Raw genomic sequence first — 22,029 nt, 5'->3', positions numbered from 1 at the left:
TGTGAGTATGTATAACTGTGTGTGTGTGTGTGTGTGTGTGTGTGTGTGTGTGTGTGTGTGAGTATGTATAACTGTGTGTGTATGTATTTGTGCATACAGGTCAACAGCTGATGTTGACGGCAGGTTCCGCTCCAGTGGCTCCCCAGCCAGGATATCCAGGAGGCTATGGATACGCTGCTCCAGGCTACCCCACCCAGCCCCCCTACAGCTACAACATGTAGACCACCTCTACCCCACCCAGCCCTCCTACAGCTACAACATGTAGACCACCTCTACCCCACCCAGCCCCCCTACAGCTACAACATGTAGACCACCTCTACCCCACCCAGCCCTCCTACAGCTACAACATGTAGACCACCTCTACCCCACCCAGCCCCCCTACAGCTACAACATGTAGACCACCTCTACCCCACCCAGCCCTCCTACAGCTACAACATGTAGACCACCTCTACCCCACCCAGCCCTCCTACAGCTACAACATGTAGACCACCTCTACCCCACCCAGCCCTCCTACAGCTACAACATGTAGACCACCTCTACCCCACCCAGCCCCCCTACAGCTACAACATGTAGACCACCTCTACCCCACCCAGCCCTCCTACAGCTACAACATGTAGACCACCTCTACCCCACCCAGCCCCCCTACAGCTACAACATGTAGACCATCTCTACCCCAGCCAGCCCTCCTACAGCAGCTACAACATGTAGACCACCTCTACCCCACCCAGCCCCCCTACAGCTACAACATGTAGACCACCTCTACCCCACCCAGCCCCCCTACAGCTACAACATGTAGACCACCTCTACCCCACCCAGCCCTCCTACAGCAGCTACAACATGTAGACCGCCTCTACCCCACCCAGCCCTCCTACAGCAGCTACAACATGTAGACCGCCTCTACCCCACCCAGCCCTCCTACAGCAGCTACAACATGTAGACCACCTCTACCCCACCCAGCCCTCCTACAGCAGCTACAACATGTAGACCACCTCTACCCCACCCAGCCCTCCTACAGCTACAACATGTAGACCACCTCTACCCAGCCAGCCCTCCTACAGCTACAACATGTAGACCACCTCTACCCCACCCAGCCCCCTTATGGCTTCACCATCGGTCCATGCATCTCAAATGGAACCCTATTCCCTGTTTTGTGCACTACTTTTGACCAGGGCCAATAGTGCTCCAGTCAGAAGTAGTGCACTATATAGGCTATAAGGTGTCCATTTGGGTTGCAGATCATGTATAGCATAAGGTCCCAGTAACCCCACATCCCAACCCCTCTTACCCAACCTGAATCACCGGGATCAAATACATTACAGATGCAGCTTGCTAATGGATTCCCTGCCTTGAAACCCCTGATACACAATCTCTCTACTCTGAGATACACCTAGTCCACCTCTGGACACTCCAAACCTCAACTCCACCACCACCATACCCAACGCTCTCAACCGAAAAGACCTCCACTTTGCTCCCATCTCCTCTCACTCCCCACCTCCTCTTGCTCCCCCTCCCTCTCCAATGGACTAGAGCAAGGCTAACTGACCCCTCTACTTAGGCTGGCCTGACCAGCCCCCCCCATTCACCACTGCACAGCATGGCGACAGCTCTTAGCTCCTAGAGAAAATAGCTAACAGATAAATAGCTAACAGATAAAAGCTAACGTACAGTACACCACTCTGTCCAGGTATATTCTATCACTGTTCCATGGACTGTATCAACCATAGAGCAGCTTTTTAAATATTTGTTTTTCTAGAGATGATAATAGAGTACTGGTAGTGAAGACTTTGTTACTGAGGAGCCAGAGAGGGAGTGGGTGAGGGGCTCATCACGGAGTGCCCCGCCCTCTGAGCACAGCTAGGCCTTGTACAGGTGTCAACTTTGAGTCATTTTACAAGTTTGTTTCACGACTGTCTCCTACGCTTGTTTCACGACTGTCTCCTACGCTTGTTTCACGACTGTCTCCTACGCTTGTTTCACGACTGTCTCCTACGCTTGTTTCACGACTGTCTCCTACGCTTGTTTCACGACTGTCTCCTACGCTTGTTTCACGACTGTCTCCTACGCTTGTTTCACGACTGTCTCCTACGCTTGTTTCACGACTGTCTCCTACGCTTGTTTCACGACTGTCTCCAACGCTTGTTTCACGACCGTTTCTGTTCAATAGTTTTTGTTTGTCCATCTGAACAGGTACTATGTGTTGAAGCTGCAACACTATACAGTACTATGGACTCGGAACACTAGTTATTGGGATTATGGTGTACTTACTGTGTGTAGTTTATCAAGCATGTAGGGATCTGTTGACAACACCAAGACTGGGAAGGTTTTTATTGATTCTCCTCTCCAATGCTCTTGTGCTAGCTGATAATATCCAGGTCAATGTGGACGTTTGGGTCTCTCCACTTAACACTGTGATGTATGGTACACGATCCCACAGCTCTGGAGTTGATGTGAAACATAACTGCTATATGCTGACGTCTGTGCATGTGCTGCCAAACATATAATGCTGTAACAATGCAACCAGGAGCACAATTTCCATGTTATGCATTTAATAACAAGTATTACCTATGTTGTGTTCAAAGCTGAACAAATGTATTTTGAAGCCTTTTACTGTCCCACCACTGACACCAACTAACAGAATGGTGAAGAAACTCCTATATTACACAAAGGAGAATAAAAACATAAGAGGGAATAGAACTCGTATATATCCCTGTGCCAGTGGTCCAGAGTTATTTAATGTACTGAGAAAACATTGTAGAATTTAAGATATGTTGTGATACTTAAGGAAAGAAGTTCAGTATGATGGAATACCATACAGTATTCATTGTCTATAGTGTATTGTTGTAGTTAGTCATAAACATGATACTTTAAAAAAAAAAAAAGACAATATACAAAAAGAGCAGAATACAAACATTAAACTCTTCAGCATGATTGCTTGCAGCAGCCATCATTCTGGGGTTTGTTTTCTTCCTGTTCAAGTAGCACGTCTAGTGAGAATGTTCTGGAAAACTACCGCCACGGTTTATGGGTAAATCTGGCCTCATGCATCCGGAGCTGTGCCACGACATTGTACGAATGTTGGATTGAGGTTTGTAGAAAACACTGAAATCTGACCTGTGTACACCCATTACTCTCTGTTCAAGTCAAGCTTTCTCAAGGATAATAAAGTTTACACACATTATCTGGCTGTGATCATTCTCACAATGCTCCTAGTAGTAACCCCAGAGGGAACTTGGATGTCTGTGGTAATACCATGTGTTTGCATTGTCATACTATTAACTCTGGGTTTTACTAAGACCCTTTGGTCATAAGGCCTACATAACACTGGCACAGGCCGTCACAATGGTTCATCTCAGCTTATGACACTGTCCCTCCCGGCTGTTCATGAAGTGTTATGTCATTGTTATGTTATGTGGCCCTTATGATGAATAGTTCAAGCAAAGTGTATGGAGTAAGTTGACAATGCAATCTGACTTACTGTCTTGGGGAGCATAGGTCATTAACAAATGTCTGAGATCAGGTTTGGTGTTGAGCTGTTTTCTCCACTTCAAGGATGTTCTTGTTTCTTTTAGTTCTGACAATACAATCAATACTATACAACTGACTGTATATCTCCAGAACGTACCTGTTTCTGTTCTATCCAACTGGTCTTTGTCTTGCACTGCAGAAATCCTCTAGCAGCCTAGCTACTCCTATGACATGACAAGTCAGGGGAGTTTGTAAAAGCACATATAGGTCTGTAACCAGGCCAGACTTCTCCATGACAAGACTTCACTCTACCAGAACTGTTCCAGGATCAGTCCTGAGGGTCTGTCTGGTGAAGGTCTCTGACCGATAGTCAGGCTATGTTTTTAACTTTGGATTTACAATAAATAGTGGAGCGAGTGTTGTGACTTGTGCCCTCAACTTCTGATGCCACAGTCCTGAGGATCACCAGCTGAAGCTGAGGAGCAAAACTGGCCCTGGATCAGTGGAGTTGAAATGTACTGCTGCACTTTGTCCTCATCCTGGGAACTGCGACAGATGGAGAAACTGTCCCTGAATCAGTGGAGTTGAAATGTACTGCTGCACTTTGTCCTCATCCTGGGAACTGCTACAGATGGAGAAACTGCCTTTATGTACACCTGTTGTACTAGGCCTTCTGTACAGGCTACATAAATGCAAAGCAGCATCTATTCAACTTGATAATCAGAATAGATAACCAATTTTTCACTTATGGTAAGAAAATAAATTATGTAAGCATAGGTCTTATTTGTAAATGAGGTTAGGAACAAAAGAAAATGGTTGATGGTTTAAACTTTATTTTGATATGATTTTTCAATTCATAGCAAGACAGAAATCTGTATGAATATTGTTGCGGTTGCAGTCTTATGGAAGAAGCCTATAAGGGGGATGGATGTCACTGAGGCACACCTTGATTGATGGTGTTTTGGGTCTGAAGCGCCTTTGTACCACGGCGCTCTCTTGCTCTGATGGGAGCAGGGTGGAGGAAGGTGCTATTTCAACATTACGCTCTTTACTGGGGCTGATACTTTAATTTACATCGCTGTGTGTTTGTTTGCTCAACTGAGAAATGTATGCTTTGCTAATGTATTCCTTTTTGCGAGTTGACGCGTACAAGGATGTGACGCGCCTAGACTAGAGAGAGAGAGAGAGAGCCCCGCCCTTCTCCTGGTGTGGAACGAAAATGCCCCGTCTGTCCTCCCTCGGCTCCAGGGTTAGATAGGTTTTCTCCCCGCTGTGTAGTAGCTTACTGTCCACATACAGCGGATGTCTGACACGATATCCATGGTATACACTGAACGTTATATCAACTAGAAAGTAGTTTAAGGACTTTCGTATACTTAGTTTATAGCTAGATAGATATTGGTTTAATTATTTCTTGACAATGGAAGGAAACAGTAAATCCACCAGCCTCTTTCACAGACCCAGGTGTCTGGCGGCGGCGGCACCTGGAGGAAAAGCGAAATTAACTCACCCAGGGAAGGCAATTCTAGCAGGTAAGTTTTGTCATCCTTTGTTCAGACACCACCTATTGCCAATAGAGATGACTTAACATTTTTGAGATACACACTAAAGTGTCTTTAGTGTGTATCTCTTTAGCGCATCGTCGTGGAGAGAAAGCATTAGCCTGTAGAATAAAGTAACATTTGTTTCTGATCATGTCACTTTCACATGACAGCCAGGGGTTGTTGTAAATGATGTACTGATTGTGTTTCATTGGAAGCCGTGCACGAAGCAAGAGCGTCCATTTGAACAAGTTAGAACTGTTCACTGTCATGTGTTGTATTGTGTTCAACAGTTAATTCGCAACAAAAGCTGGAATCTGCTAGTCTTCAGTGTTATTATTGTCAGTTTAACATGCGCTGTATGTTTGCATTTCAATAAAGAGGCGATTTGCTTAGCTGCCTGTAGAGCGCATGACAAAATAGTGGAACTCTTTTTAGACTAGTAGGCTACATGGAACTGTTGAATTGAAGGCTTTGTTATTATTATTATTATTCACTTAATATTATTTAGATTGTAATTAATACGATTTCGAATATACTTTAAAATGGATGATTATGAAATTATCTTATGATCTTTTCTGTAAGTGACTGTCGTAACATTAGCCTTCTAATACTGTATCGCAAACAACTGCCTGGTTATGAAAGGACACCACAAAGCCAACACCCCTCATTTTCCCCCTTAGCAGCAGACTGTAGTTACTCAAGTAGAAGGAATGCTGAAATGTTTACTTCCTGCATATGTTAGGATATACAGATCCTTCATTCATGTTACTGTGCAATTTACCTGAGATGACAAAGAACATCTGTTGCATCGCCATCTGGTTCAGAGGAATGAACAGGTCGACTCTTTGCAGGCCAAGGCATGTAGTCCCCACTCTGCAGCCCTGTTCTTTTAGGCAGCAGACAGTCATCTTTCTGGGGTGTATCCTTCTCTGAAATTACATGTTTCTCCTCTGGACTGCCCCCTCTCCACACAGTGAAATTAAAACGAATAACCCTGAAATTGGACTGGAATGTCTTTGAAGTAAAACCACCCAAAACCACCACCTCTGTCTCCGAAGAAAGACCATAACAAGCATTGGATGAGGATCAAATATAGAAACCCAAGAACTGTGGACTGAACAGGAGAATGTCTCTAAAATGAGTATTAAGTAGCTCAGACATCTACCTATTAGTAGTAGTAGGCTAGTAGCCTTCATCTCTGAAACCTCCATTGCTGTGAGGGATACTGGTAGAGCGAGGTCTTAAGACATTCTCAAGCACTGAATGAAAGAATCTGTTTTCTACTTGTCTTTATCCTGCCTCGCTGGCAGGGTCTCTCTCCGAAGCCCCAAACTGCTACGGTGGGATCAGTGCACTGACATTATTCTGTTACTCTGATCTAGTCTGGTGATCACTGCTAGTTACCTTCAACCACATCACACTGGATATATTTAAATGTACACCATGCTGAAGGAGAGCGATGCGTCCTTCGCTAATGCTATTGACTTCAATGAAGGCTTCAGGAATCTGTGGTTGTGCTTGTACTATACATAAACCATTGATATGCCATTTGGTTTCAGTAGTTTGATTACAAAGTTGCCATACACTAGGCCTACATGTAGAAAGCATGAGATTCACAATAAACATATTCCTCAGTGGCATGAGTGCATGTATAAAAGGGCAGAATCAGGTCTGTTATAATGGAGGACTAGGTTGAATAATGCAGTAGTAATATACAAACTCATACAGACTCTTAGTAATGCTGCAGTATGCAGTTATAACATAGGCTCATATCCCATACATACTCTTCCATAGGATATTACGCATATTGGTTTGTCAAAGTAATCTCAGACTGAACATGGTTGCATTTGAAACTCATGACCCACCCCCCACATTGTGTGTGATTAGAGTGAGGCAGGGCAGGCTGGTGCATTTTGAGGCCTTGAGAGGCACCCTCATGCCTTGAGAGGCATTTAGCACCGCTCTATTGATTACAGCCTTGACAAGAGACCACCATGACCCTGACAGACCTTGTACTGTAGTAATGTTGTTCCAACTGTGGAGCAACAATAAAACCAGCCAGCATGCACAGTTTCATACAGTACTCTTTGGTACTGCAGGTTTGTGCAACCTTTTTTTCTCTGTAGATATCCTTTCACAATCCTAACAGCCTATGGTGCCATTTCACACACACTTTCTCCGGACTCTCCTCCTCTCCGCTATTGGTACATTTAAATGAGGCCGTCCATCTAAATGTTAGATTGGAGAAACCTTCCTGGCCTCCTCCCTCCCTTCCTATCCTTTCAACCAGACTAACCAGACAAGCTGGCTGGGAATGCTAACAGCCAAAACAGGCTCCATCTTTCTTCTCTCTCTCTCTGTCAGCCCAACTCTTATTTAACCTGTTTGTGCACTTGTACACTCCACTCTTTCAAGCCAGTTGATTACTCCTTATCTATAGAATATATTTCTCTCTTTCTCTGTTTTTCTTACTGTCTGAATCTATGGGTGCAAATTTAGGGGGAGACCAAGAATATTTGGTTATTTTGATTAATGGCTTGTGTATGTATGTATGTATGAGTATATGAGTGTGTGTTGAAATCACAGTGTGGTACCCTAGGAACTGATCTACTCTCAGAGAATGAGTCGCTATGACTCAGTGAGATAAAAACGATCAGATAAAATGCTCTTGTGTCTATAACTCTGACCTGAGATATTACTCAATCAACAGCCAAGCCAATGCTTTACTACGCCAAGATACAGAATCCTCCTGACACCTGGTTTGACAGTTAATAAATCTGACAAGCACTCTCGTGTCTAGACATGGAACCACAGCTCTATCTAGTTATTTAACCCTGCACTCGGAGTGGTAATGAGTGTGTGTGTGTGCTGCTTGTTAGAGCCCTCTCTCCTTTGCCTGCAGTCTTTTCTCAGTAACTGGCAGAGGCCCAAAGTACATATCCTTGAGAGTATCCTTGTTGGCCCTAGGACCACAGCAAGACATTATCTTTCTGTGCCAATGACATAAACTGGGTTGTTTGAACTCAGGGCCGTAGATAAAGACCATAGCCTGGATGCCTCTAGTATGACTCCATGCGTCTGGTGCCATAACGGACCTAGCTTAGCTTGTGAGAAATATTCAACTTTTGGGACTGATGTAATGCAAGATGGGATGATAGGATTTAAAAAAAAATGTTTAACCTTAATTTAACTAGGCAAGTCAGTTAATAACTAATTCTTATTTACAATGACAGCCTACCGGATGGAGTGAGTTAGTGAGAGAAAGAGAGGGGGAGAGCGAGAGGAGAGAGAGCATGTCTTCTTAGATGACATCTGGCATTGTAAAAGAAACATTGTTTAGTCTTTGCTAATGGTGCTGTCTCACCCTTACAGTAACCCAGTGTGTGTGTGTGTGTGTGTGTGTGTGTGTGTGTGTGTGTGTGTGTGTGTGTGTGTGTGTGTGTGTGTGGTTGTATTGGTCTCTTGTATAGGCCTGGAGGCACTGAGGGGAAGGTATTTTGGACAGAACATTGAGAGTCGTAGCTTAATGGAAGAAAAGTCCTACATCTCTTACAAACCCAGACAATGGAAATGAGGCACATTTCTTCATGAAGGGTGTATGAGCTCTTTATACTCCCTCTCCTGGGCTCAGCAGCCAATGGTGATGGCCGATGTTGAGAGGTGGAGGCTATGATATGAGACAGGATTGGCCTAGGGCTGAGAGTTTTAAATGGGTTTCTGGTCCTGATTTTCTTTGTATTTATGTGTTCCTTTGTACTAGAGGTTTTTATTGTCATACAATGTTGGTGTGTGTTTGTGTGCGTGTGCATCTGTGCGTGTGTGTGAGGTCTGAGAGAGTACTCTCTTGCTCTGTGTTTGTAACTTTCTCTCTCTCTCTCTCTCTCTCTCTCTTGCCACAGGGCAGCCAGTTAATTCTTTGAGTGGCTGTCTCCTCTTAGACTTGGAGGGCTTGTCAAAGTGTGCACTCACTCCCTGCTCATTCCTACCCGACTGAACTCTGCACACTATGCACTATGCACTAGGCAATACACTCTGAATCTATGACTCATGACCCACCAGCGCCTTGGGGGGCAAGTCGTCAAATCATGAAACCCCTGTTGTCCTTTCTGTCAGACACATACACACTCTCTCCCTGCCTCTTTTTTCTCTTTCACCTCTCTCTCGCTCTCTCCCTGCCTCTTTTTTCTCTTTCACCTCTCTCTCGCTCTCTCCCTGCCTCTCTTTTCTCTTTCACCTCTCTCTCGCTCTCTCCCTGCCTCTTTTTTCTCTTTCACCTCTCTCTCGCTCTCTCCCTGCCTCTTTTTTCTCTTTCACCTCTCTCTCGCTCTCTCCCTGCCTCTTTTTTCTCTTTCACCTCTCTCTCGCTCTCTCCCTGCCTCTTTTTTCTCTTTCACCTCTCTCTCGCTCTCTCCCTGCCTCTTTTTTCTCTTTCACCTCTCTCTCGCTCTCTCCCTGCCTCTTTTTTCTCTTTCACCTCTCTCTCGCTCTCTCCCTGCCTCTTTTTTCTCTTTCACCTCTCTCTCGCTCTCTCCCTGCCTCTTTTTTCTCTTTCACCTCTCTCTCGCTCTCTCCCTGCCTCTTTTTTCTCTTTCACCTCTCTCTCGCTCTCTCCCTGCCTCTTTTTTCTCTTTCACCTCTCTCTCGCTCTCTCCCTGCCTCTTTTTTCTCTTTCACCTCTCTCTCGCTCTCTCCCTGCCTCTTTTTTCTCTTTCACCTCTCTCTCGCTCTCTCCCTGCCTCTTTTTTTCTCTTTCACCTCTCTCGCTCTCTCCCTGACAGATGTATTCATTGCTGTCTAAGAAAGTGACGACAACATCCCACTCATCCTCACGAGAGACAAACTGTTTACTGTTTTAGGAAAACACAACAACATCCCACTCATCCTCACGAGAGACAAACTGTTTACTGTTTTAGGAAAACACAACAACATCCCACTCATCCTCACGAGAGACAAACTGTTTACTGTTTTAGGAAAACACAACAACATCCCACTCATCCTCACGAGAGACAAACTGTTTACTGTTTTAGGAAAACACAACAACATCCCACTCATCCTCACGAGAGACAAACTGTTTACTGTTTTAGGAAAACACAACAACATCCCACTCATCCTCACGAGAGACAAACTGTTTACTGTTTTAGGAAAACACAACAACATCCCACTCATCCTCACGAGAGACAAACTGTTTACTGTTTTAGGAAAACACAACAACATCCCACTCATCCTCACGAGAGACAAACTGTTTACTGTTTTAGGAAAACACAACAACATTGCCAGAACAACATCAGTCTCCGTCCATCCAGTCTGCAGGGAACGGCCTACTGGAGGGTTAGAAGCAGTTCAAAAGATTTTCCATGTAAAATTAATAGACATGTGTAATTAAACATTAGTGTAGAGTTTGGGAGCGGTGTTTTGAACAGGCGAAGCCTAAAAAGGAAGACGATAGATTAATAATTCCTTTCATCTTTCAGACGAGGCAAACAGAAATATTAAGACTGTATTAATACATCATGTTTGATGTTAAGACCTCTGGCTACGGTCTACATTGGGGTTGAGGAATAGGGACATGTGGCATCATCTTTCTACACTCTCCCCTGTATTCTCATCTCTCTTCACACCAGGTCCCTGATAAACATATTTTCCATAAATGAGATGAGCCTGGATAACTAAAGGTATAGAGAGGGTTTTCGGGTAATTTGCTGTCCTGGCTTTTGCACATTATAGTGTTCTGGTCCATACATGTATATGATTAAATGTATGAGTTGGCCTGAAAAAAACGTGTAGTTTAATCTGTCTCTCTCTCACACTCTCTGTTGTTGAAGAACATATTTCATTTTAATGTGACTAGTCTGGATAAATAAGAATACATTTAAAGTACAAATGATTTCCCCCTGTTTAGTATTTTTTGTGTTTTGGTTCTTGCATGTTATGGTCCATGAAATGTCCATAAACTGTGGGGTTGCCAGATTTGTTTATGTTTATTGGTTGCCAGGTTGGGTGATTTGAAAGTTTGTTTTTCTCAGTGAAAAACTGGAGTTCTAATCAGGAGCAGATGTGGCCAACACTCATTAGAGTTACCTCAACAGCAGGCAGATAGATAGATAGCACTTCAAAGGTCTTCTGTTCTCTATATCCCTCTCTCTTTGCCATCCTTGTAAATAAGAATTTGTTCTTAATTGACATGTCTGGATAAATAAATAATAAATCAATAAATGCACTTATTTTCTCCCTCTTTCTCCCTTGATCGCTCTCCATCTGTTGCTATCCCCTTTCTCCCTAATTTTAATCGAACCCTTTCTCTGTCTCTGTCTCTCTCTCCATGTTCCTCTCTCTCTCTCTCTCTCTCTCTCTCTCTCTCTCTCTCTCTCTCTCTCCATCTATCTATCTATCTATCTATCTATCTATCTATCTATCTCTCGCTATATATCTCTTTCTGTCTCTCCATGTTTGATCTAATAGTGTGTAATGGTGTGAAAAGTGCCTATGGGTGGCTTGGCTGGGATGTGTGTCTACTGCTGGACTGCAGCCTATCCACTCAACCAGGTCCACAGTGATACAGTGCCTTTAGAAAGTATTCATACCCCTTTGACTTATTCAAAAGGTTGTTATACTTATGTCAATTAGATAATTCTGTATTTCATTTTCAATACATTTGCAAACATTTCAAAAAATATTTTCACTTTGTCATTATGGGATATTGTGTGTAGATGGGTGAGATACTTAAAAAATATATATATCCATTTTAAATTCAGGCTGTAACACAACAAAATGTGGAATAAACCAAGAGGTATGAATACTTTCTGAAGGCACTGTACATGCTCTGGACTGACAATCAGCCTCAGTGGTGGGTGTGTGTGTGTGTGTGTGTGTGTGTGTGTGTGTGTGTGTGTGTGTGTGTGTGTGTGTGTGTGTGTGTGTGTGTGTGTGTGTGTGTGTGTGTGTGGCTCTGAGTTGCTGTGATGCAAGCAGGAAACCAGCTGTGAAGTCTGAAGGTTGTTGATTAAACTATAAATCTGCTTTGCGAGGGCGGTGTGTGTGTGCGCGTGTGTGTGTGTGAGAGAGAGAGATGGTAATGTTCACATTGTTTCCTTTCTCTTCTCCTTTTTTGCTTTTTTTGTTTTCATTTTGGCCGTGTCATCATTTGCCAAGTGTGCTAACCTGCGGTCGTCAACAATCACGCGATCGCCGAGTTGACTTTTAAAACACAGAAACTTTTGCTGTAACTCTGGTGTCCTGTATGGTGGATGGGTTATATTAAGGGTAAGGGTGGACAGGGTTGGGTAGGGCTCTATTAAGGAAAGTGTTATCTACATGAGGTGATACACTCCTTCACTGTTACCTTGTGTTTAATACACTGCTGCAAATAAACTCACTGTCACGTCCTGACCAGTAAAGGGGTCATTTTGGTATTGTAGTTTGGTCAGGATGTGGCAGGGGTGTGTTTGTTTTGTGTGTTTCGGGGTTTTGTTGTATGTTCTATATTTTCTATTTCTATGTTCCATTCTATGTTGTGTATTTCTTTGTGTTGGCCTGGTATGGCTCTCAATCAGGGACAGCTGTACATCGTTGATTTTGCATTGCTGTGTGTGTAGCATGCAAAACTGTCTAGCTGTCGTTCGTTTTTTTGTTTAGTGTTCAATAAAAGTTAAAGATGAGCACTCAACCCGCTGCGCCTTGGTCCATTCACTACGACGGCCCTTACACTCACTAGTTCCTCTATCAAAATGTACTGACGAAAATAGCTGATGCTGGTGTAACTGAGTCAGGTTTGTAGGCCTCCTTGCTCGCACACGCTTTTTCAGTCCTGCCCACAGATTTTCTATATGATTGAGGTCAGGGCTTTGTGATGGCCACTCCAATACCTTGACTTTGTTGTCCTTAAACTATTTTGCCACAACTTTGGAAGTATGCTTGGGGTCATTGTCCATTTGGAAGACCCATTCGCGACCAAGCTTTAACTTCCTGACTGATGTCTTTCTTCAATATATCCACATAATTATCCTTCCTCATGATGCCATCTATTTTGTGAAGTGCACCAGTCCCTCCTGCAGCAAAGAACCCCCACAACATGATGCTGCCACCTCCGTACTTCACGGTTGGGATGGAGTTCTTCGGCTTGCAAGCCTCCCTCTTTTTCCACCAAACATAATGATGGTCATTATGGCCAAACAGTTCTATTTTTGTTTCATCAGACCAGAGGACATTTCTCCAAAAAGTATGACTTTTGTTCCCATGTGCAGTTGCAAACTGTAGTCTGGCTTTTTTAAGGCGGTTTTGGAGCAGTGGCTTCTTCCTTGCTGAGCGGCCTTTCAGGTTATGTCGATATAGGGCTCGGTTTACTGTGGATATAGATACTTTTGTACCTGTTTCCTCCAGCATCTTCACAAGGTCCTTTGCTGTTGTTCTGGGATTGATTTGCACTTTTCGCACCAAAGTAGATTCATCTCTAGGAGACAGAACGCGTCTCCTTCCTGAGCGATATGACGGCTGCGTGGTCCCATTTTGTTTATACTTGCGTACTATTCTTTGTACAGATGAACATGGTACCTTCAGGCATTTGGAAATTGCTCCAAATGATGAACCAGACTTGTGGAGGTCTACAATTTGGCTGATTTCTTTTGATTTTCCCATGATGTAAAGCAAAGAGGTACTGAGTTTGAAGGTAGGCCTTGAAATACATTCACAGATACACCTCCAATTGACTCAAATGCTATCAATTAGCCTATCAGAAGCTTCTAAAGCCATGACATCATTTTCTGGAATTTTCCAAGCTGTCTAAAGGCACAGTCAACTTAGTGTATGTAAACTACTGACCCACTGGAATTGTGATACAGTGAATTATAAGTGAAATAATCTGTCTGTGAACAATTGTTGGAAAAATGACTTGTGTCATGCACAAAGTAGACGTCCTAATCGACTTGGCAAAACAATAGTTTGTTAACAAGAAATTTGTGGAGTGGTTGAAAAACGAGTTTCAATGACTCCAACCTAAGTGTATGTTAACTTCCGATCAACTGTATATCCTAGTTGTCTGATTGGTTTACATGCTGTGCATGCTCTGTATTTGATAGCCCCTATGTCTGTCCCTGCAGAACCTCTTTCTCAGTGACTGCTGGGTAGGAAATGGTAAACTGGTTTCTAGGTACATCAATTCCCACTAATGACAAGTGTCAGTGTCATATGAAAACACATTGATTTTGTGAACTGACACAGAAAGGTAGAGAGCGAGCACAGTCTAGGGAAGAGGTATAGAGAGAGGGTGAGAGAGAGGGGGGACTGGCGGGAAGAGAGAAGGAGAGAGGGAGGGTGAGAGGGGGGAACTGGCAGAGAGAGAGAGAAGGAGAGGGGGAGGGAGGGTAAGAGAGAGAGCACAGCCTAGGGAAGAGGTATATAGAGAGAGAGAGGGTGAGAGGGGGGACTGGCGGAGAGAGAGGAGAGAGGGAGGGTGAGAGAGAGGGGGGAACTGGCAGAGAGAGGGAAGGTGAGAGAGGGGGGAACTGGCGGAGAGAGAGAAAGAGGGAGGGTGAGAGAGAGACAGCACAACCTAGGGAAGAGGTATAGAGAGAGAGGGGGGACTGGCAGGGAGAGAGAAGGAGAGAGGGAGGGTGAGAGAGAGGGGGGACCTGGCAGAGAGAGAGAAGAGAGGGAAGGTGAGAGAGGGGGGAACTGGAGGAGCGAGAGAAGGAGAATGTTCTGTTTTCTGTGTGTCTGGTTCAGGAATAGATCAAGATGAAAGGTCTGCTCATTCAGCTGTGGTACAGTACTACTGGAGTCATTTAAGGGCGTGTGTGTGTGTGTGTGAGTGTGATGGGTTGGATGGCAAACACGTTCCTGCATGTCTGATGAGAATTAATAATCTGAGTTGTTAGTGCGCATGCATATGTGTTTGTGATGGAGACACTGCTTCCCCAATAGCCTTTACGTGTAAAACTGTTGTAGTACTGTCTGGCATGAAGTCTAATGTAGACATACAGGGCATTCGGAAAGTATTCAGACCCCTTGACTTTTTCCACATTTTGTTTCGTGACAGCCTTATTCTAAAATGGATGAAATTGTTTTTTTTCTTTATCAATCTACACACACTACCCCATAATGACAAACTGTAATATCACATTTACATAGGTATTCGGACCCTTTACTCAGTATTTTGTTGAAGCACCTTTGGCAGCAATTAATTAGAATTATAGCCTCAAGTCTTCTTGGGTAGGACGCTACAAGCTTGGCACACCTGTATTTGGGGAGTTTCTCCCATTCTTCTCTGCAGATCCTCTCAAGCTCTGTCAGGTTGGATGGGGAGCGTCACTGCACAGCTATTTTCAGGTCTCTCCAGATATGTTTGATCGGGTTCAAGTCCACGATCTGGCTGGGCCACTCAAGGACTTTCAGAGACTTGTCCCATTGATGCTGCAATGTAACAGTGTAGGTTCCGTCCCTCTCTTCGCCCCAACCCGGGCTCGAACCAGGGACCCTTGCACACATCAACAACTGACACCCCACGAAGCATCGATACCCATCGCGCCACAAAAGCCGCGGCCCTTGCAATGCAAGGGGAAACCCTACTTCAAGTCTCAGAGCGAGTGACGTCACCGATTGAAACGCTATTAGCGCGCACCACCGCTAACTAACTAGCCATTTCACATCGGTTACACTGACATGCACTGTCAACTGTAGGACCTTATATAGACAGGTGTGTGCCTTTCCAAATCATGTCCAATCAATTGAATTTACCACAGGTGGACTCCAATCAAGTTGTTGAAACATCTTAAAGATGATCAATGGAAACAGGATGCACCTGAGCTCAATTTCGAATCTCATAGCAAAGGGTCTGAATACTTAAGTAAATACATATTTTTTCTGTTTTTATTTTGAATAAATTAGCAAATGTTTCTAAAAGCCTGTTTTCACTTCGTCATTATGGGGTATTGTGTGCAGATTGATGAGGAAAAGATTTATTGAATCCATTTTAGAATAAGCCTGTAACGTAACAAAATGTGGAAAAAGTCAAGGGGTCTGAATACTTTCCGAATGCACTGTACTGACCTGTCCAGACTGGGTCAGCGTGCTAGTGTAGTGTAGTGTAGTAGAAATGTATTAGATCTCATGTGATCTGCTGAACCTTACTTAACACTGGGATTAAAGCTGTTTGTGTGTGTACAGTGGCTTATGAAAGTATTCACCCCCCCTTGGCATTTTTCTTATTTTGTTGCCTTACAACCTAGAATTAAAATGGATTTTTGTGGGGTTTGTATCATTTCATTTACACAACATGCCTACCACTTTGAAGATGCTAAATATTTTTTATTGTGAAACAAACAAGAAATAAGATTTTAAAAAACAGAATAGTTATGCACGCTCAAGTTTTCACCCATTCCCCCCCCCCCCCCAAAGTCAATACTTTGTAGAGCCACCTTTTGCAGCAATTACATCTGCAAGTCTCTTGAGGTAAGTCTCTATAAGCTTGGCACATCTAGCCACTGGAATTTTTGCCCATTCTTCAAGGCAGAACTGCTCCAGCTCCTTCAAGTTGGATGGATTCTGCTGGTGTACAGCCATTTTTAAGTCATACCACAGATTCTCAATTGGATTGAGGTCTGGGCTTTGACTAGGCCATTCCAAGTTTGACTAGGCCATAAATGTTTCCCCTTAAACCACTCGATTGTTGCTTTAGCAGTATGCTTAGGGTCATTGTCCTGCTGGAAGGTGAACCTCCATCCCAGTCTCAAATCTCTGGAAGACTGAAACAGGTTTCCCTCAAGAATTTCCCTGTATTTAGAGCCATCCATCATTCCTTCAATTCTGACCAGTTTCTCAGTCTCTGCCGATGGAAAAACATCCCCACAGCATGATGCTGCCACCACCATGCTTCACTGTGTGGATGGGGTTCTCGGGGTGATGAGAGGTGTTGGGTTTGTACCAGACATAACGTTTTCCTTGATGGCCAAAAAGCTACATTTTAGTCTCATTTGACCAGAGTACCTTATTCCATATGTTTGGGGAGTCTCTCACATGCCTTTTGGCGAACACCAAACGTGTTTGCTTATTTTTTTCTTTAAGCAATGGCTTTTTTCTGGCCACTCTTTCGTAAAGCCCAGCTCTGTGGAGTGTACGGCTTAAAGTGGTCCTAAGTGGTCCTTTCCTGGTCCGTGAGTTTTGGTGGGCGGCCCTCTCTTGACAGGTTTGTTGTGGTGCCATATTCTTTCCATTTTTTTATAACGGATTTAATGGTGCTCCGTGGGATGTTCAAAGTTTCTGATATTTTTTTATAACCCAACCCTGATCTGTACTTCTGCACAACTTTGTCCTTCACCTGTTTGAAGAGCTCCTTGGTCTTCATGGTGCCGCTTGCTTGGTGGTGCCACTTGCTTAGTGGTGTTGCAGACTCTGGGGACTTTCAGAACAGCTGTATATATACTGAGATCATGTGACAGATCATGTGACACTTAGATTGCACACAGGTGAACTTTATTTAACTAATTATGTGACTTCTGAAGGTAATTGGTTGCACCAGATCTTATTTAGGGGCTTCATAGAAAAGGGGGTGAATACATATATACGCAACACTTTTCCGTTTTAGTTTTTTTTATTTCATTTTTTGAAACAAGTAATTTTTTTCAATTCACTTACACAAAATAGTCCAAATTGGTTATGTTCATTACATGAAATCCAAATAAAAATCCTTTTAAATTACAGGTTGTAATGCAATAAAAATAATGCAGCATCATGACTCAGCTTTCTAGACTGTTGTACAACCTTATCTTGCCTGTGGAAAATACTATACAAATGCATTTTGTATCAGCTACTGTATACAGGGCTTTGCCTTGTTAGGGCAATTTGCTTTGCTGAATACTCTCACTCAACCATATATCAATGTGTAATTGACCACCAACCACTTAAAATCGTTCTATATCTACTGTACATGTAGTGTATGTGTCATAGGTTAAATATATCTCCTACCACCTCCAGAATGATAAAATGCTAAGTGCTGTAGAGAAGAGATTGAGAGCCTTGGCCTACAATAATGGCAGCAGAGGGATGGATGCCAAGCTGTCACACAGTTGGATGACATATCTGTATACTTCCCGTTATTTCTTTATACAGAGGGCCTCTGGGATTAGAGTGAGGTGAGTGAGTGAGGTGAGTGAGGTGAGTGAGGTGAGTGAGTGAGTGAGGTGAGTGAGTGAGTGAGGTGAGTGAGTGAGTGAGTGAGTGAGTGAGTGAGTGAGTGAGTGAGAGAAAAGTGTTATTGAGCTAATGGAGGGTATTGGGCTGTGTAAGGGAGCCCCTCCCCCTGGGCAGAGCAGATCATTTAATTAATGTCAGCCTCCTTGTCCTCTCTCCCTCCCTCCCTCTCACTCATCCTCCCTCCCTCCCTCCCTCCCTCCCTCCCTCCCTCCCTCCCTCCCTCCCTCTCTCCCTGCCTCTCACTCGTCCTCCCTTCTTCCCAAGTGACTCATCTGCATAGTTCTGCTCTTGACACTCATCCCCATCCTCTGAATTCATCCACAATATAGAGCAGTCCAACATCATTTATTAATTCATCGATTCGTTCGTTTGTTTGTTTGTTCCTTTTTTATGTTTGTTATATTGTTTGTTCGATCTAACAGCTACACGTTTATACATAGAGAAAATGGCTGCATCTCCCCATAACATTCCTCTCACACTCTCTGATCTTTTAAGGTTTATGGATAACAGCTATTTGTAGGGTTATTGTTATTTATCTTGATATAATGACTTCACCCAAAGTGAAGCCTGCTTCAGCCAGCCTGTCATTGTGTACTTTATTAAAAGCAGAAACAGTCTGGTACCAAGGCTAACTACCTGAAGATTCACAAAATAAATCTTCTGGTTGATAAGCTTTATCTGACCATTGCTCTCTGTTCAGCCCAGTTCGAAGGAATTCACCAAACTGTAATGACAGTAAGCACATATGGTTCTGAATACATTTACAACGTTTGGTTCATCCCTGAATCCTTAGCAGTGCCAGGTTGACAGTAACTAAATTAGGCTATCTATTCTACAGGTGGTATAGCTTTATCTGTGCTCTCTGTGTTTTCTACAGGTGGTATAGCAGGGGGTATAGAAATCTGTATCACCTTCCCTACAGAGTATGTGAAGACTCAGCTACAGCTGGACGAGAAGGCCAACCCTCCCAAATACAGGGGCATTGGTGAGTTTCTGACTGTATGTTTGTGTGTGTGTGTGTCCTCCCACCCTACAACACACAACACATACAGTCGTGGCCAAAAGTTTTGAGAATGACACAAATATTAATTTTCACAAAGTCTGCTGCCTCAGTGTCTTTAGATATTTTTGTCAGATGTTACTATAGAATACTGAAGTATAATTACAAGCATTTCATAAGTGTCAAAGGCTTTTATTGACAATTACATGAAGTTGATGCAAATAGTTAATATTTGCAGTGTTGACCCTTCTTTTTCAAGACCTCTGCAATCCGCTGTGACATGCTGTCAATTAACTTATGGGCCACATCCTGACTGATGGCAGCCCATTCTTGCATAATCAATGCTTGGAGTTTGTCAGAATTTGTGGGGTTTTGTTTGTCCACCCGCCTCTTGAGGATTGAAGATAATATAAGAATTGAGGATAAGTTCTCAATGGGATTAAGGTCTGGGGAGTTTCCTGGCCATGGACCCAAAATATTGATGTTTTGTTCCCCGAGCCACTTAGTTATCACTTTTGCCTTATGGCAAAGTGCTCCATCATGCTGGAAAAGGCATTGTTCGTCACCAAACTGTTCCTGGATGGTTGGGAGAAGTTGCTCTCTGAGGATGTGTTGGTACCATTCTTTATTCATGGCTGTGTTCTTAGGCAAAATTGTGAGTGAAACCACTCCCTTGGCTGAGAAGCAACCCCACACATGAATGGTCTCAGGATGCTTTACTGTTGGCATGACACAGGACTGATGGTAGCGCTCACCTTGTCTTCTCCAGACAATATTTTTTCCGGATGCCCCAAACAATCGGAAAGGGGATTCATCAGAGAAAATGACTTTACCCCAGTCCTCAGCAGTCCAATCCCTGTACCTTTTGCAGAATATCAGTCTGTCCCTGATGTTTTTCCTTTTGCAGAATATCAGTCTGTCCCTGATGTTTTTCCTTTTGCAGAATATCAGTCTGTCCCTGATGTTTTTCCTGGAGAGAAGTGGCTTCTTTGCTGCCGTTCTTGACACCAGGCCATCCTCCAAAAGTCTTCGCCTCACTGTGCGTGCAGATGCGCTCACACCTGCCTGCTGCCATTCCTGAGCAAGCTCTGTACTGGTGGTGCCCCGATCCCGCAGATGAATCAACTTTAGGAGACGGTGCTGGCACTTGCTGGACTTTCTTGGGCACCCTGAAGCCTTCTTCACAACAATTGACCCGCTCTCCTTGAAGTTCTTGATGATCCGATAAATGGTTGATTTAGGTGCAATCCTACTGGCAGCAATATCCTTGCCTGTGAAGCCCATTTTGTGCAAAGCAATGATGATGGCACGTGTTTCCTTGCAGGTAACCATGCTTGACAGAGGAAGAACAATGATTCCATGCACCACCCTCCTTTTGAAGGTTCCAGTCTGTTATTCAAACTCAATCAGCATGACAGAGTGATCTCCAGCCTTGTCCTCTTCAACACTCACACCTGTGTTAACGAGAGACTCACTGACATGATGTCAGCTGGTCCTTTTGTGGCAGGTTTGAAATGAGGTGGAAATGTTTTTTTGGTATTCAGTTCATTTGCATGGCAAAGAGGGACTTTGCAATTAATTGCAATTCATCTGATCACTCTTCATAACATTCTGGAGTATATGCAAATTGCCATCATACAAACTGAGGCAGCAGACTTAATATTTGTGTCATTCTCAAAACTTTTGGCCACGACTGTACAGTGCATTCGGAAAGTATTCAGACCCCTTGACCACATTTTGTTACGTTACAGCCTTATTCTAAAATTGCTGAAATCATTTTTTTTTGTGTGTGTGTGTTCCTCATCAATTTACACACAATACCCCATAATGACAAAAACCAAGCCATGAGGTCGAAGGAATTCTCCATAGAGCTCCGAGACAGGATTGTGTCAAGGCACAGATCTGGGGAAGGGTACCAAAACATTTCTGCAGCATTGAAGGTCCCCAAGAATACAGTGGCCTCCATCATTCTTAAATGGAAGAAGTTTGGAACCACCAAGACTCTTCCTAGAGCTGTCCGCCCGGCCAAACTGAGCAATTGGGGGAGAAGGGCCTTGGTCAGGGAGGTTACCAAGAACCCGATGGTCACTCTGACAGAGCTCCAGAGTTCCTCTGTGGAGATGGGAGAATCTTCTAGAAGGACAACCATCTCTGCAGCACTCCATCAATCAGGCCTTTATGGTGGAGTGGCAAGATGAAAGCCACTCCTCAGTGAAAGGCACATGACAGCCCGCTTGGAGTTTGCCAAAAGGCACCTAAAGACTATCAAACCATGAGAAACAAGATTTTCTGGTCTGATGGAACCAAGATTGAACTCTTTGGCCTGAATGCCAAGCGTCACGTCTGGAGGAAACCTGGCACCATCCCTACGGTGAAGCATGGTGGTGGCAGCATCATGCTGTGTGGATGTTTTTCAGCGGCAGGGACTGGGAGACTAGTCAGGATCGAGGGAAAGGTGACCGGAGAAAAGTACAGAGATATCCTTGATGAAAACCTTCTCCAGAGCACTCAGGATCTCAGACTGGGGTGAAGGTCTACCTTCCAACAGAACAACGACCCTAAGCACACAGCCAAGACAACGCAGCAGTGGCTTCAGGACAAGTCTCTGAATGTCCTTGGGTGGCCCAGCCAGACGCCGGACTTGAACTCGATCTAACATCTCTGGAGAGACCTGAAAATAGCTGCGCAGCGATGCTCCCCATCCACCCTGACAGAGCTTGAGAGGATCTGCAGAGAAGAATGGGAGAAGCTCCCTAAATACAGGTGTGCCAAGCTTGTAGCGTCATACCCAAAAAGACTCGACGCTGTAATTGCTGGCAAAGGTGCTTCAACAAAGTC

The 22,029-nt window shown here is 44.0% G+C and overlaps 2 protein-coding genes across 2 annotated transcripts in view; both read left to right on the top strand.

The window, feature by feature from the left end:
- Positions 1–3,178, top strand: part of LOC106580423 (clathrin heavy chain 1) — a 130,748-nt gene extending 127,570 nt beyond the window's left edge. Inside the window, exon 32 of the mRNA XM_045703216.2 lies at positions 100–3,178. Within this exon, the coding sequence (XP_045559172.2) occupies positions 100–221 (122 nt within the window). The 3' untranslated portion in view covers positions 222–3,178. The remainder of the gene's footprint in view (positions 1–99) is intronic.
- Positions 3,179–4,486: 1,308 nt separating this feature from the next.
- LOC106580422 (tricarboxylate transport protein B, mitochondrial) overlaps positions 4,487–22,029 on the top strand; it is a 29,973-nt gene continuing 12,430 nt past the window's right edge. Inside the window, exons 1-2 of the mRNA XM_014161464.3 lie at positions 4,487–4,997; positions 19,069–19,176. Coding sequence (XP_014016939.1) covers positions 4,886–4,997; positions 19,069–19,176 — 220 coding nt within the window. The 5' untranslated portion in view covers positions 4,487–4,885. The remainder of the gene's footprint in view (positions 4,998–19,068; positions 19,177–22,029) is intronic.

The sequence above is a fragment of the Salmo salar genome, chromosome 20 (genome assembly GCF_965601325.2).
Source record: "Salmo salar chromosome 20, fSalSal1, whole genome shotgun sequence".
NCBI classification, from domain to species: Eukaryota; Metazoa; Chordata; class Actinopteri; order Salmoniformes; family Salmonidae; genus Salmo; species Salmo salar.
The sequence above is the reverse complement of the archived record's forward strand: the minus strand, read 5'-3'. Positions and strand labels throughout refer to the sequence as shown.